This window comes from Lineus longissimus, chromosome 9 (assembly GCF_910592395.1).
Source record: "Lineus longissimus chromosome 9, tnLinLong1.2, whole genome shotgun sequence".
Taxonomy (NCBI): Eukaryota; Metazoa; Nemertea; class Pilidiophora; order Heteronemertea; family Lineidae; genus Lineus; species Lineus longissimus.
The window spans coordinates 9,582,685-9,597,914 of NC_088316.1; the positions used below are offsets into that span (position 1 = coordinate 9,582,685).

General features: G+C 38.2%; 1 protein-coding gene across 2 annotated transcripts in view; it reads right to left on the reverse strand.

The window, feature by feature from the left end:
- The window catches only part of LOC135493844 (gamma-aminobutyric acid type B receptor subunit 2-like), a 600,170-nt gene that overhangs the window by 338,764 nt on the left and 246,176 nt on the right, over window positions 1-15,230 (reverse strand). For both annotated transcript variants that reach the window (XM_064781458.1, XM_064781459.1), the window contains one exon: window positions 550-738. In XM_064781458.1, coding sequence (XP_064637528.1) covers window positions 550-738 — 189 coding nt within the window. The remainder of the gene's footprint in view (window positions 1-549; window positions 739-15,230) is intronic.

A 15,230-nucleotide genomic window follows, 5' to 3' on the forward strand; every position in this document is an offset into this window, starting at 1 on the left:
CATTAAATTGTTAATAACAGTTAAATAGGTTGGTTTTTTTATTCTAAAAACACGGATCAATGGCACATGCAAGCACCAGGCCTTGATGTGAGATTCCAAGTTTTTCATGCAGAATGGGAGTAAAAAGGTTGGACCTAAAACATATATCGAAATACAGAGGCAACATTTGGTGATCAATATGTTATAAATCCTTATGATGTAAGCGCACACTGAATTTGTCATTAGTGAATCCCAGCATCAAAGGGGATTTCGCTAGACCAGCGTTTCGGTCTGCTTTTCACTTTTCTCGGGCGATAAGAATTAAACCTTCTCAGTGAGCTAGCCTTGGGCTAATGAATATGCGGACAGTAGGGCCTGCAATAGAGCTCAATTCAGAAACTCGCGTATGATTTGACGATGAATCAATTGCTTTGATACCAACTGAGGGCGGTAAGGGCATTTTATTGCTTGTACGAAGTTCGCTTTAAGCTATTTTTGTTCAATTCAACGCAAACGTGAGATGCATTTTCAATTGACCACCGTACCCAATTCACTGCATGCTTTACTTACCAGTCCAGACGTTGAAGGGTTCTCCCCCAGGAGGGCATTCAGTGCATCAACTGTAAACAGTCCCGACACTGCCATGCTCAACTGCGTCACGGTACAGTTTGTGTTGTTTCCAACAGTCCACCACCTGTCTGTGTACTGGCCAAGTATCATCCAGACATAGCGGGGACCATACAGGCCAAGACGGTAAGCCTGAAACGACATAGAAACGGGGTCAACAAATTTCGCTGAAATATGAACCACAAGATACATAGAGCATTTTGAAGAAAAAAAAAACAGGTGACGAATTGGAGCAAAACACAACAACATTTTTTCGGGATGCTTTAGGCCACAAGCCCAGGAAGCCTTCTGATTGCCTCGGTACAGATCTAGTTTCATTCATTCTTAGTCTCACAGTAAAATTACTGTTGAAAACCGCCTTTCAAAAACATAAAAAATGAAATGAAATGTGATAAAATAATACGAATGATGGCTTAAACAAGTGCCTTCTGCGGTTTTTTCTATGATAAAGTCAACAAGCAAAATGCGTGATAGATTTTACCAACGGTGTATCTGCTGATTTTACTTAAAAAAATGAAAGATGAAAAATGTGAAAAAAATGTAAGCCTATGAAAATCGTATTTTCAATTTTAACACGTAACCCCTCGTTTCATTCATTCAGAGTCTTACAGAAAAAATACTGTTTAAAAAAAATACTGTTGAAACCTTTCAAAAATATTGAGGAGATACATAAAAATGATGTATTAAACATGTGCCTTCCGCATATTTTGGCTATAATGATTTCAATAAGCGTAATGAACGATAAATATTCATTTTTTTAGGAAAGATGAAAAATGTAAAAAAGATGTACATGTACGGAAGAAACAAATCAATTATTCAACATTTTCTGGGTCCTACCACCGATAAGATTGAAAACAACACAAAGCAAATAAGATATCGTAGAGAACAGACTGAATGAAGAACAATTTTTTTTTGGTCAAAAATGTTGTATAGCATTAAAATATGTAAAGATAATAAAAACAGGTACATGTAAATACTTTTTACTTGAAATTTGTAGCATTTACTTCCAATTGTATTCATAAAGTTGAAGTAAAACATTTTACTTGAAAGTACAGGGTGTCCATAAAAACGGTATACCCAACCTTAAAATGCTGATTACTAGAATTCTTAGCAGTATTTCAGCCTAGTCTTTCCTCTATCAAATGGTACCTGGATCATTATGTAACTGCCATGGTGACTGAGCAATCATGACCATTATGAAAGTTGGTAAAATCAGCACTGTGCCAAGTTAGCATTCAACTTAGGGATTTACACAATGATTCATTAAATTACTCCTGGATGTTAGCTGGGGGTCTGACGGGTGTAAGATCATGCGATCAAGTAGGCCATTCAACATCATGGAACAGTGCAATTACTCTGTTACCAAATAGTTCTCTCAAACGATCCCTAACAATAATTAGTCGGCGAGGCGGGGCTCCATCCGGAGGCTACCACACCCGTTATGCTTTCGGTCAAAAATTCGTACATACGGGGGTTACACTTCCTTCAGTGCATTATGATACCAGTTCGTCCAGCAGCAAAAACTATTGGCATATTATTAAGCAACTTCTCGGTAAAAAGTTTGCCTCTGGTATCCCATGTATTGTTCACAATGATAATAATGTATGTTTCCCAGCAGGAAAAGTGCCAGCTATTCTTGGAACAGTTTATGGTCAAATTTCATCATGACCACAATGAGGTCTTGTCCCCAGTTTTCCCTGCAAGGACAATGGCATCAATTAGTGACCTGAGGACCACTGAACTCGAGGTCAGAAAACTTCTATTGGACTTGGACGTCTCAAAACAAGGCGGCGTCGATGGTGTAACAAATAAAATGCTCAAACTTGTAGCTTCTTCTCTTGCAAAACCACTGTCTGAGTTATTTAATGTCCTCCTACAGCATGGCAGTTTTCCTGATTGTTGGAAATTAGGCATCATAGTGCCGATCTATAAGAATAAAGGGAGTAAGTCATGTCCTTCTAATTACCGTCCTGTTACCCTGCTAAACTCCATGTCTAAGTTGTTTGAAAAGGTTGTGTACTCATCTATGCATGATCATTTGCAGCTCAATGAGCTTTTATTCAAACGTCAATCTGGCTTTCTTCCTGGTCATAGTACTGATAAGCAGCTTCTAAGTATTGTAAATATGATTCTTTCAAATTCTGAAAATGGTAAGGAAACTAGAGGGGTTTTTCTTGATATTGCGGGGGCCTTAGATGCTGTTCCACATTTTCTTCTCCTTCAAACGCTTAAGGCCTATGGTATAAGGGGAAAACTTCTTGAACTGCTCAGGTCGTATCTTTCAAACCGCAAGGTTAAGGTAAAGATCGAAAGTTCTTCTTCGGATCTGATCCCGACAGGTTATATAAATAGTGGTGTTCCACAGGGTTCTATACTTGGCCCGCTCCTCTTCTTATTGTGTATTAATGATCTAAGTGATGTTGTTAAAAATTGTATCTTGTATCTTTATGCTGATGACAGTTCTTTATTTTTCCCGGCCTTGCCGAATTCCATTGACGAAACCCATACTCTTATTCAAAATGACCTTCACAATTTGTCAGTTTGGTCGGATGTGTGGAAACTTGATTTTAAAGCGTCAAAAAGCAAAGAGGTCATATTTCACTCTCCTCGTAAAACTATCAATAACCATCCACCTCTGTCTTTGGGTACGGGAGTTATTCCCAGGGGCGCATTCCATAAGCACCTTGGTGTTACACTTGATGAGTGTTTGACTTTTTACATGCATATCAACAATATTGTAGTGAAATGTAACAACATGTTAAATCCACTGAATGCTTTGAAGTTTACGGTTCAATCAAGGCATCTTGAATGCATGTATCTATCATTTATATTACCTCATCTTGAATATGGATCTATTACATTTGTTTGACTTTACCAATCAGGGTCTACTTTCTCAATTAGATAAAATCCATTATAGGGGTGCCATTATAGTCAGTGGTTGTATTCATGGGACTAACACCCAAAAGGTTTTAAAATGTTTGGATTGGATGACACTTTCTGCTTGGCGTAGGGAAAAAAGATTGGTGCTTTTGTATGAGGTACAACACAATTTGGTACCATGTTATGTCAATGAAATATTTGACATTTATCGTAATCGGGCGCCTCCTGGCCGTCTAAGGACCCAGCGAGACTATGTACTTCCCCCTAGATCATCTGCAAGATTTAGCAAGTCAACTGTGCCATGTGTAATTAGAGATTGGGAGTCTGTGCCTGTCAATATAAAAAACTGCTTCTCAAGAAACTCATTTAAATACAATATCCGAATTTTTCTGGGAGGTAAACATAACCTTCTTACTTCTACAAAATTGGCTCTTACTCGTAAAAATGAACTTTCACTCAATAGGACAAGGTGTGACTTAGTTTTTCGGTGTCACTTTTATTCCCACAATTTTACCAACGTTTTAAGTCCATCTTGTGATTGCGGGGCTCACTCCCAATCTACTAAACACCTTCTCTTTAATTGCCCTTTATTAAATGATTTACGTAACGATTTCTTGAATGATCCTGGTTTGCTGCCACACCTTACTTCTGTTAGGTTTTTCAATCTTCGTGTTGATGAGAGGCTCCATTTTCTTCTTAATGGTCAATTTTCATTGGACCTTACTTCAAACAGGCTTGTTGTAGAAAAAACAGCCACTTTTCTCAGTAATATTATCGCCTTTTCTGGTAACTAGTGCCATATCAATGGAACCCCTCATCAATCACTACCTTTGTACAAACTATAACTATTTGTGTTACTTTACCTTTACTTGCATCCCTTTCTTTCCATTCAAAGTATGTTACCTTATCTTGATTTAACTTGTTCTTTGTATACCATTGTAACCAGGGCTATTAATGCTTTCAGCCTAAGCCCTGGCAATTGTCTCAATATGTAATTTTGTTTATTTGGATTTAATAAATAATAATAATAATAATAGTGCATTATGAATGGCCGGTCCCCTAACATTATGTAACAGCCAAAGAAAACTAAAAGCCATTTATATACGCATCCACTGCCACAAAATAAGTTAACTTGGCACAGTGCTGATTTTACCACAATTCATAAAGGTCATGATTGCTCAGTCATCCATGGCAGTTACATAATGATCCAGGTAACATGTGATAAAAGACAGACTAGGCTTTCTACTGCTACCTTTGTATTTCAGGAACATTGCCCAGGATTCTAGTAATCTGCATTTAAAGTCGGATATCCTTTTCTATGGACTTACTTACTTGTACTTACTCGTCTAGTGTTGACTTAAAAAGTAGTAAATAGTTCATTCGAAATGCAAAAAATGAAGTAAATACTACATATTTTGTAGTAAATACACCTAGATCTCAAGGTAGCTGTAGAACAACCTTGGAAATCAAGCACATCGGAGTTATTTCTGTCAAATGGCAGTATTAATAAAAGATTCGAAGAAAAGGAAGAAGTATAAATGTCCTAATACCAACACCCCGTCCAATCAATCAAACCTGATTTCTGATTTCATGAAGAAAATGCCATTTGGATGTAACTGCTTTTTCGGAGAATGAGATGAGGCAATACATTTCAAGTAAAAAGCATTAGCCAGTTTATGCATATCATCAAAATACTTTACTACTTTGAAAGAGGTAACAAAAGGGTCAAGCAGTACAATAGTTAAGAACAGCATAAGCAAGCTTACATAACCTCTGTCCAGGCCTCTGAATAGGCTGACATCACAGTTGTAAACTAGTAATTACTAGTCTGGTAGAAGCATTACCTTTGAAGTAAAAGGTAAATATTATGCATTCGAAATAGACCTTTTACTTACATTTACTAGTTACTGCTAGTTGATACTTCTCCTTTTTGCTTCTAACAGTAATAAATACCTTTTTATGCATATCACCCTATGAATTGAACATGTAACGCTTGCGGTTATTTTCTATGAGGATTTTAGCAATTGCAATGCACAAGGGATATCCATCTAAAAAAAAACCAACAAATTGAGGTGTAATATTAGCAGTTTCGAGTTCCCCCAGGTAGTTGATTATGTGAGTTGGGCATCTGGGTAACAATACATAACGTTGCATAACATTACTGACTCCAGTCAGTGAACTGCATAAGAGGTTTTTTTTACTACGTCCAGCTAGTCTAAATAAAGGCCTCGAGTAACAACTGAATCTATTTAACCTGAATTTGGCTCGTTTCAGAATAATTTGTTCTTTTTAACATGATATGGAACTGAAAGTTAAACTAGAGACCTACGGCCAGAGAGCTTCGCTTGGTCCATCTGGTTTTACACATATAACTTCATATGAATTCATACAAAGAGCACGATTACGAGTTGAAGGTAATCTTACTAGTTGCAATGGTGATCCTTGGACAGTCACAACCCAGTAGATGCATGGTCGCAACCAGTAACTGCAGTCAGGATCATCACACCAAATCCATTGAAGTTCAGGCGGAGAAAAAACAGTCCAGTAACAACCTAGGGACAGCCATTAAATGCAGTCTGGACCTTTATATGAATTATTTTGAATTGTAGAACATGTCCAGTAGATGCATTGTCACCACCTTGAGGCAAGCAGTAAAGACAGTCTGGACATTTACATCAACTCCTTTGAAGTTTACATCAAATAAGTGCAGCTTGAGACAAAGCAGCTCAGAGTCTTTACCAACGCTAAGCTCAATGCAACAGGCCATTGATGGATGGCTGAGCTATGTCAATTTCCGCTGATTCTGAAATATCGCTCCGGTAAAATGAATATTGATGCCGATACTTTGTCACGTGGACATGCAACGGTACATGCACAATGTACAGAGACAGTGAATCACGTGGAGGAAGTGGCTGCCACGTTGAATGCTATCCAGGTTGGGATAAGAACGGCTCAACTTAGGCAACTGTCGCCTCCATCAATTCGGTCTTGATTGCTCAGCCTACTCACCAACTTGCTGCAATGTCGCAGGACAGTCATCTGCTGAAAATACGTTTAGATTTAAAACGTTTTTCACATTCAACTCAGGTCTAGTGAACAGTTTTAAGTAGTATAACCTTGTATTATGAGATCAGTGATATTGTGTTCTGCAAACAATGACTGACTTGGCGTTTGGGTTGTGAATCTGGTGAGTTTAGTTTAGCAGTTCTGCTTGGAGATTGCTGCAGAAAAGTAATATTTGGATGATGTGCTAGTAACCTCTCTTCATTGGCAATGTGCATTGATGGCTACCCAGTCTCTTCCCGAGATGAAATCCGTGTTTTGGTCGCTTTAAAGTCAGTGTGTTGTAGTTCATGTCCATACAATGTTAGAAATGGGTGTATTATTAGGACATGAAAAATTGCTAATTGTGCGACTTCAAAGATAGTAAGTTTGGACCACATTACAGTACTCTCAGAATGTTCTGCATGGAAAATCAGTGTATTTCTGTGCAGCACCATACCAAGAGTTGTGTATTTGGATTGTCACTGTAACATATGCAGATTGTCCGACTCTCCATGGGAAGAATTAAAGAAATTGTTGTTGTCAGCGGGTTAGGTCGAGCAGTTCGTCAGTGTTGTTTACACTGTGCCTGTGGTGGCGAATCTGACTTGTGGCTCATACTTTTTATGTGGCCCATTCCTTTTTAAGTAGGGGAGAGTGTGACACCCTGTATATGACTATCGTGGTATAAAGAATGAGAAAGCACATGCTGTAGCAGATTTAGACGATTATGAATTAAACTGATGAAATGAAGAAGTATTGATCGATTTTTTTTATATCTATGTGTGAAGTAACCATAAGTTACAAAAAAAATAAAAATTACTATTTATTATGAATTAGATCATTTTGTATGTAGTTTTTTGTGTCCGAAAATAGAAAGGAAAATGCAGGCTAGTGTATGTTTACATTGCTAAATCTTGGGATGAGTACGATTATTAAGCATGCATTAAGGGGCACAGGACCTACTGATTCAGCACTGCGGCAGGAGACCTCATTAGTCTCATTTAAAAAGGACCTAAAGACGCATCTTTTCCGTCGTTATTTTGGGGCGTGAGGAACTATGTGGGGGGCGCTGTAGAACATTGCTACAGTGGAATAGGGGAGGGCGCTATAAAAAAAATATTTTCATTCATTCATTCATGCCTGTTAATCGTCAATATCGTACTGCAGCTGGCTCCTCTACTCTGCTGTCTCCCATCCATAGTATGCTCTGAATTGATAGAAGAAGTTTGCTTGAGTAATAGGAAAGGTGATATATCAACGACTTTTTTAAAAACGGCCTAAAAACATGGTTTTTGAGCTCAATTTTAGAAAAAAGGCCATTTCTAGAATTACCACTTTTTCCTATTTCTACACCCTGTACACTGGTATGGGTACTCCCCTTATCTAGTTTCCGATGGATCAAATCATTTTCCCAGACATGGGTGTTCTCGTAGTGTAGCTGCTCTTCGTACTCTTGGTTTTAATAGCAACGGTGCTCCTGGTATGAGCTTGGTTACCAGTGAGTATTTATATTTGAGCTTCCGCACTTGTTTTGATAGCAACGGTACTCCTGGCATGATCGCCGTTGCCAGGACTCTTAGCAACTGACCAACTCCACCTAGTTGTTAGTCTTTTAACTAAATTTTTCATCAGACTAGAATTAAGAGAACAAGCCAACTGTGATATGAACTCGGGACTTCTGAATGGAAATCAAGTATCTCTACCACCAGTCTATGCCAACAATCAATCAGAACAGTTCTAAACCATACTGGATAAGGGATGTTGTCACCTGGTGTCATTTTATGAACTAAAAAGCGACACCTGGTGTCATTTTTACAAACTAGAAAAATGTCCTTTTTATCAACTAAAATTGACAAATCAGTGATTTAAACAAGATATGGAATGGTTTCACAAGAAGTATTCTTTTTAAATTGAGAAGAAAGATGTTAATGAGATTTTAATCATTGCTAAGGATACTGATCAATGAATCAGACTTTTTCCCGAGAGCATGACTTGATCCCAGGAGCAATGCTCCAGAGCTCGAATGGTTTTACCATGTCGCTTAAAGGCTAATAGATATATCTTATCTTATCGTAGATCAGAACGTAAGAGTAAAGCTTAAAACAAACTTGAATATGCCATTGAAATAAATACAATGAACAACACAGCGGTAATCGAACAACAGATGAAACATATTGGTGTAACTAACTCTAATTCACAACAAAGGTATCAACAAGGTAGAACAAATATTCAACAAAACTACACTACAAAGTGACAAGGGTCGTTGAATAGTTAAAATCTAGTTAACCCTAGTCAAGAGCTAGTTAACCCTAGTCAAGGGCTAGTAACGCTAGTCAAGGGCTAGTAACCCTAGTCACCAACTAGCCTCAAATACGAGTCAACTGGCCTCAACTATGAGTCAACTAGGCACGACTAGCAGTCAACAAAGCTCTAGCAGTCAACAAGCCTTAATTGATAGTGGTATTAAAGCCAAACAAGACCTTGAAGTGTTAGTTGCTACTTGTTAAAGCAGATATTTCTGAATAAACAGATTACCTTTAATGATGTAGATAGCATGACAGAGAAGGAATCTTGAAACATCATAGAGTCTACCAGACAAAGATGGCTAAATGATTCATAAAGGTAAGACAGTCTTGAAATCTTAGACTAAATTAACAAAGATGTTCTTGCCGGTTGATGATGCAGATGATCTTTATGAAGACTTAAGAAATGATTACCTCGTTACCAATGAACTTGACAAGTGGTTAGGGCTGTGTCTTAGGATGGGAGCATTAACTGCTTTGGCATCATCAACTCTTATCACTTTAGTGCATTGTCAGGATATTCAAAATGTGCAACGCCAGAACAGACAAAGTCAGGAAAATCAATTTAGATAAATGGACCACGAGACTCCTGTGATGCAGGTGACAAGCATTGAGAAACCCAAGAAACAAAGATCAGAGAAGCAATTAGTATGGTCTAGAGAGTTAGGTAAAAGGTCACAAGAATTTAAGAGGTTGAAAAGGGATACCAGACAACCAGAACCGGTTGAGCCCAACAAGGTTGAACCAGAACCTAAACCAGCAGCAGAGAGCTAGACAAAGTCAAGAGGGCTTCGCTCGATCCTGAACCAGAACCTGAACAAGAGTAAGAAACTGTCTCTAAGACCTCATCTGGTAACTTACAAAGTAAGCTAGCTGTGGCAGCAGTTGTTATTGTCGCTATAATTTACTTTAAGTTTTAGAAAAAGTAAAAGAGTGTTAAAGAGAAGGTTGTGATGATAGATACTCCTGTAATGGTAGATACCCCCGTTGTGAAAGAGGTGGTTAAATAACCCAAATATTGTTTAATGGAGTAGTTACTCACTAAATATATTCTCTACTATTATTCTCTATTCACTAATCCGTATTTCTTACCTTTACAGGTCTTGTACCTTAATATCTCCTCGATCTTGTACTCTGATTGGTCAGGATCAGGATCAGGAACGTAACTCGATTCCTGTTCGTAGAGGTAACCTTGTATTTACTCTTTGTGATAATTTTCAAGCTTGTAGACGATAGGATAGGTGAAGATGATCTGTTTGATCTGAAATACTTCCTCGGTGAAGTTGGGAAGGTGGCCTTTACCGAAAATAGACTGATACTTTGAAATTCTTACGCTGTCACCTACATTGTACTTTGGATCACCGAAGGTTTTTGAGGTGAAGACCATAAAGGTTGTACCATACCGATTCTTCGTTTTAAATCTTTCTAGCATCTACTGGTTTCATACTGTTGTGAAGCGCACTAATATTCACTTAAAATCTTTTATTTTCAATTTAATTGAGGCGCTCTTCGATTCTAGTACACACTGTGATTTGAATTCTGCGCGCTTTTTAACTCGCGCCAACTTTCTCTGTGACCTCGCGATTCTTTCTGCGTCTGTGTGGAGGAACGTTTTCCCAGGCTTTTTCCCCTTTCGTTGAAGGGATTTTACACCTTTTTTCTGTCCAAGAAACTGGATGGAAACAACTCCAGGTAAAAAGGGAGAATGCACATAATCCCCCTTACCCCCATCATGTTGATAGAAAGTGAGTAAAAGACTCAGGAAAGTACTTTGAAAGCCATGGCTGTCATTTTAATTTGGTCCCGGTCAGGTTATAGATAGACATACGCTGATGTGTATGAAGGAATATCCATCTGTGTGATTATGTTCAGGGTGAAGTCTCTATTTGCAATAATGGTGAGTTCCCATTTTATTTCAAACGCCATTGCTGGTAGCTGAACTGTTGTCCTCAATCTTTGTTTGATCTAGGTATTTGGTTGGGAAATATTGGTCTTTTCATGACAGAGAGTGAAAATGTGAGATTTCTCTGATTTTGTAGTTTGTCCACCGTAGTGTTGGTGGCAGCACCTGACGATCTTGGGAATTGTTTGCAATGAGTTTCTTGGTCAAGGTACTTGTTTCTCGGCCTATTTATGTGACTCCAGGTAGTAATTTCTTTTAATACTATATAACGGAAGTGACATGTGACAAGGTGTTATTGGATTTCAGAGTGTTATCAATTTTGGATCATTTCTATTTTTTCAGAAACAAAGTTTATAGGAACCATCCAGTCGTTCTCTTCATTATTCCTTCGTACATGTCACACATACCTATTGATGAGTGAAATGAGCTATTGTTACCACTGACCAAGTCATCTAGCTGGTCAGTCCACTTGTTGGTCTCCTTAGCAGTGAAATACTTCCATTTTGTATCCTTTAAATATCTGTTAAATCTTTCTACCACTGTTGCCTTCTTACTTGAAAATGTTGAGAAGCATGCTATGTTGTTTTCTTTTAAGAGTTCATTGAAGTGTTTGGATTGAATTGAATCTTTTCTGGTTTTGCCTCTCTGAAAATCACTTTAAATGCGTCTTTGATTTCTTCTTCTCTCTTACTCTTCACTGCTAGAGCCCAAGCGTAACGGCTGAATAAATCTATGACTGTCAGTATGTACAGTCCTTCAAAAAAGTAAATGGACACATAAAAATCAAATTTTCTTGAAAACGGCTGGTGATAAATCGATGCGGTTTGCTGCATTTGATAGGACATTTAGTTGTGCATCATGGTATCTACCACATAAAAATTAGCCATTTTATCTAATACCGACTTTTATTGATTTACAAAAGGCCCCAAAATCAACTTTTTCGTTTCCGATTTTTTTCGTACTTGTTCTTGATAGGATGAATCACCATGATGAAAAACCCACGTCCCCATCAAGGTGATGAAAATATCTTGTGTTAATTGGTGGGAAAACATCACTTTATGTCAAAATTTTGCACCTTGTTTATTGACTTTGGAATTACTTTGGAGAAGTCGACCATAGCCAATTATGTCAGTTTCAACATGCAGCCCGAGTGTTAATTCCTTATTGGCTGAGGTTTTGAATGGGGGTGGAAATGTTGTTAACATTGATGTATTGTAAACGCGAGGGTAAAGTAATATTGGTGAACCCATTGTCCAGCTGCCAAATCTAGGCCTGGGAGAGATATTCATAGGCATATTAAACAAGGCCATTGAAATGGTGACATGATTCCGGTTGTCTGGGCCAGGTGAATAATATCAAGGGGGCATCTCCGCAGTAGAAGACCGGGTAACAAAACCCTTTTGCACGAATGGGTTAATAAGTTGCAGATTCAAGTGAAAACTGTGGAATTTCTTAGATATTCACTCATAACTCAACAGAAGCTTCCAGTCAATATAAAATTTGCCCCCAAAAAATGCGTGATAAAAAAGTTGATTTTGGAACCTTTCATAAATCGAAAAAATTGACTTATAGGTAAAATAGCAAATTTCCAAGTGGTAGATATCATGATGCACAATTAAATGCCCTATCAAATGCAGCAAACCGCATCGATTTATCACCAGCCGTTTTCAAGAAAATTTGATTTTTGTGTGTCCATTTACTTTTTTGAAGGACTGTACCTGTAACCTTTATTTTTATTCTACTTCTGCATGTCAACCAGGTCAGCTTGCAATTGTTGATCGATATAAGATACTATTGTCTTTCAAAAGGTGAATTTCTTAGTAGCTGTTTTGTATAGTTGGTAGGTTGGCAGGGTATCTAGAAATTAGTTCACTTCCTTGTACTTTATCAGAACTTTATCTTCCTTTACCTGTTTCTACATTTTACTCAATGAACTATAAGCTACATGACTTTCAGGGTTGTAGTACAAATCCCTCCGATACTGTTCGAACTCTGTTCTCTGGACTTTGTCGAGTTCGAGCTCTGTTTCAGTATCCAGTTTTGAATTCATTTCTATTTCAATAGATTTGAAATGCAAACAAAGCTAGAACAGAACAAAGTCATGTGAACGGAGTTCGAACAGAGAACGGAGTTCGAAGAACTGCTTATTTACCAGCCACATGCTCATCTCCGGTGTGACTATAGTGGCAAGATATATTTTACTCTTGATCTCTTACAAAAGGGATATCGTAATTAGTTCCATGAAATAGTAATTTTCTGTCCAACATATTATTTCAACAATACGACACACGTCAGGAAATGGATTTACGCAGATAAAAATATCCACATAGTTAATCCAGAAGTTATGTCAAGTGACTTGGATCTTGTGCTTCATTTTGCTACTCTAGTATTTACAGGTTCAAAAATGTTATTCATTATCGATGATTGTGCTAAATGTAGAGACACAAAGAAAAAGGTTTCGGAGTTATGTCATTTAGCCTTTTCCGGAAGACACTATTATCTGTCTGTTTGGTTACTGGTTCAGAATTACAATTCGTTTGTGAAGGATTTCAGGGAACATCAGGATTTTAGTCCTGTTTGTTTACAAGGATGAAACGGCAATTTAAGATGCCTTAGAAGAAAAAAGTGTTATCTCTAAAGACAAGAGGCAGTATAACATAGACGAACTTAAGGTTAAAAAGGGATTGAAATTAATCACCAGGTTGAAAACAGCAAAGCACCACCAATCATCGCACCAATACCTGTCATATAATTAGGGTGATTTACCCTTTATTAGTTAGGTGAAGTCGAACTTTGTTCTCTTAACGAAGTCGAGCAAAACTCTCTTGACGTCATAGTCATGGTCATAGTCATAGTTGAGCTTTGGAGCTTCGCTCTTGTGACGAAGTCATAGTCGAGCCTTGTTCTATTGACGAAGTGAGCCTTGCTCTTATGACGAAGTCATAGTCTTTATTAACAATTGGTATCTTACGTCAAAACCGTTAGGATTGATAATGTTGTCGTTTTCATCAGTTTTAACTGATCATATTAAAATATGATCTCTATTTTATTGAACTTTGATTTACATGGTAACTGTATTGGTTTATCAAATGTGTATGTCATCATATCTCCAATGTTAGATTTCTTTATCGGTCTAATGGATAGTGTTCCAGTTGGCTACTTTATCATGAAGTTCATATGTATATTGTTAAACTATGTATTGTGTAAAGTAGGCGTAACTTCCGTATAAGACAGTCTAGGCTGATCGTGTGGATGTAATAACTCTTAATGCCGGATTTACTGTCCAGACAGGGATTTTAGGGCTTCATTAAGTTATTAAATTCGGTTGTTTAATAGCCGTAACTTGTGGTCGTGTGAAAGGGCACTTATCACCGTTCATGAAATTCCTCAGAAGCCTTTCTCAGTAGTAGTCTAAAACATAAGGCGACTTAAAGCCTCGTCGTTAGGGTATAACATTCCTATGGTCAGGTTTTGGCTCCAAATGTGATTATTTGGGAATTTAATGACTAAGACATAGGAGTCCGTGACGAGCTAATGGGTGCAAGTCGTTTAAGGGACCATTTTGAGTTACATGTTACATGTTTTATGCAATTATTACCTGGCTGGTAGGTCCGTGATTGACGGGTTTGACAGTTCTTGAAGCAAGTCAAGTATGATAACTTTATTTTGTGATCGTTGTTAGTAAACAGTTTTGGTTTCGTAACTGTTTCATAACTGCTAGACTATATAAGGTCGCTCTGTGATCATGTTTTGGAGTTCCGGAATAGCAAGCGAATAGGCTACATCCTTGGTTTGGATGCCCAGCTATAGGGACCTATTCTGCTGCTCCAGCTCATTGACACGTCTGTATCAACCATATTGTATGAACTCTGCCTTGTCAACTACATGTACATCTCGAACGGACGTCGAAATAAATTGGTAACTTTATATACTATCTTCATTTATGCATACTGCCACCAAACTCAAAGCCATGCGAGTGCGGACTTTGAATACCAAAATATGTCCATTGAGCCACGTCACCTTCGAGATGATACCAGGCCGGGCGTAACTGGCCATAACCAACGTCCAATGACATTACGTCTAATCTATTGCCGTGTTGGTTGGGCATAACCGACCAACGGACGTAACCGCCAGATACCAGCTATTATATCATGCCGATGGAACGGAAGGGTACTCCTATATATTCAAACGGATGTTCTGATGCCGTCGTATCCTATCTCATATACCATTGCCTCGAAAACTCCGTGCGGTTTGACCTGCAAGGACCACGTCACGGAGCTGCTGAACGTTATTCAACTCCGGAACTCCTGGTCGCCAGATTATTGGACACTTGACCTATTGCCGGTGCCCGACCTTCGCTTTCATCGGATTCTAAGACGCTGTGGGACGCTTGACATATTGCCGGTACCGACCCCCCCCCCAAAATATATATCGGATTTATAGGCAGTACCTACGCGTCAGCACATCATATAGACCATCACCACAGGGCTTTG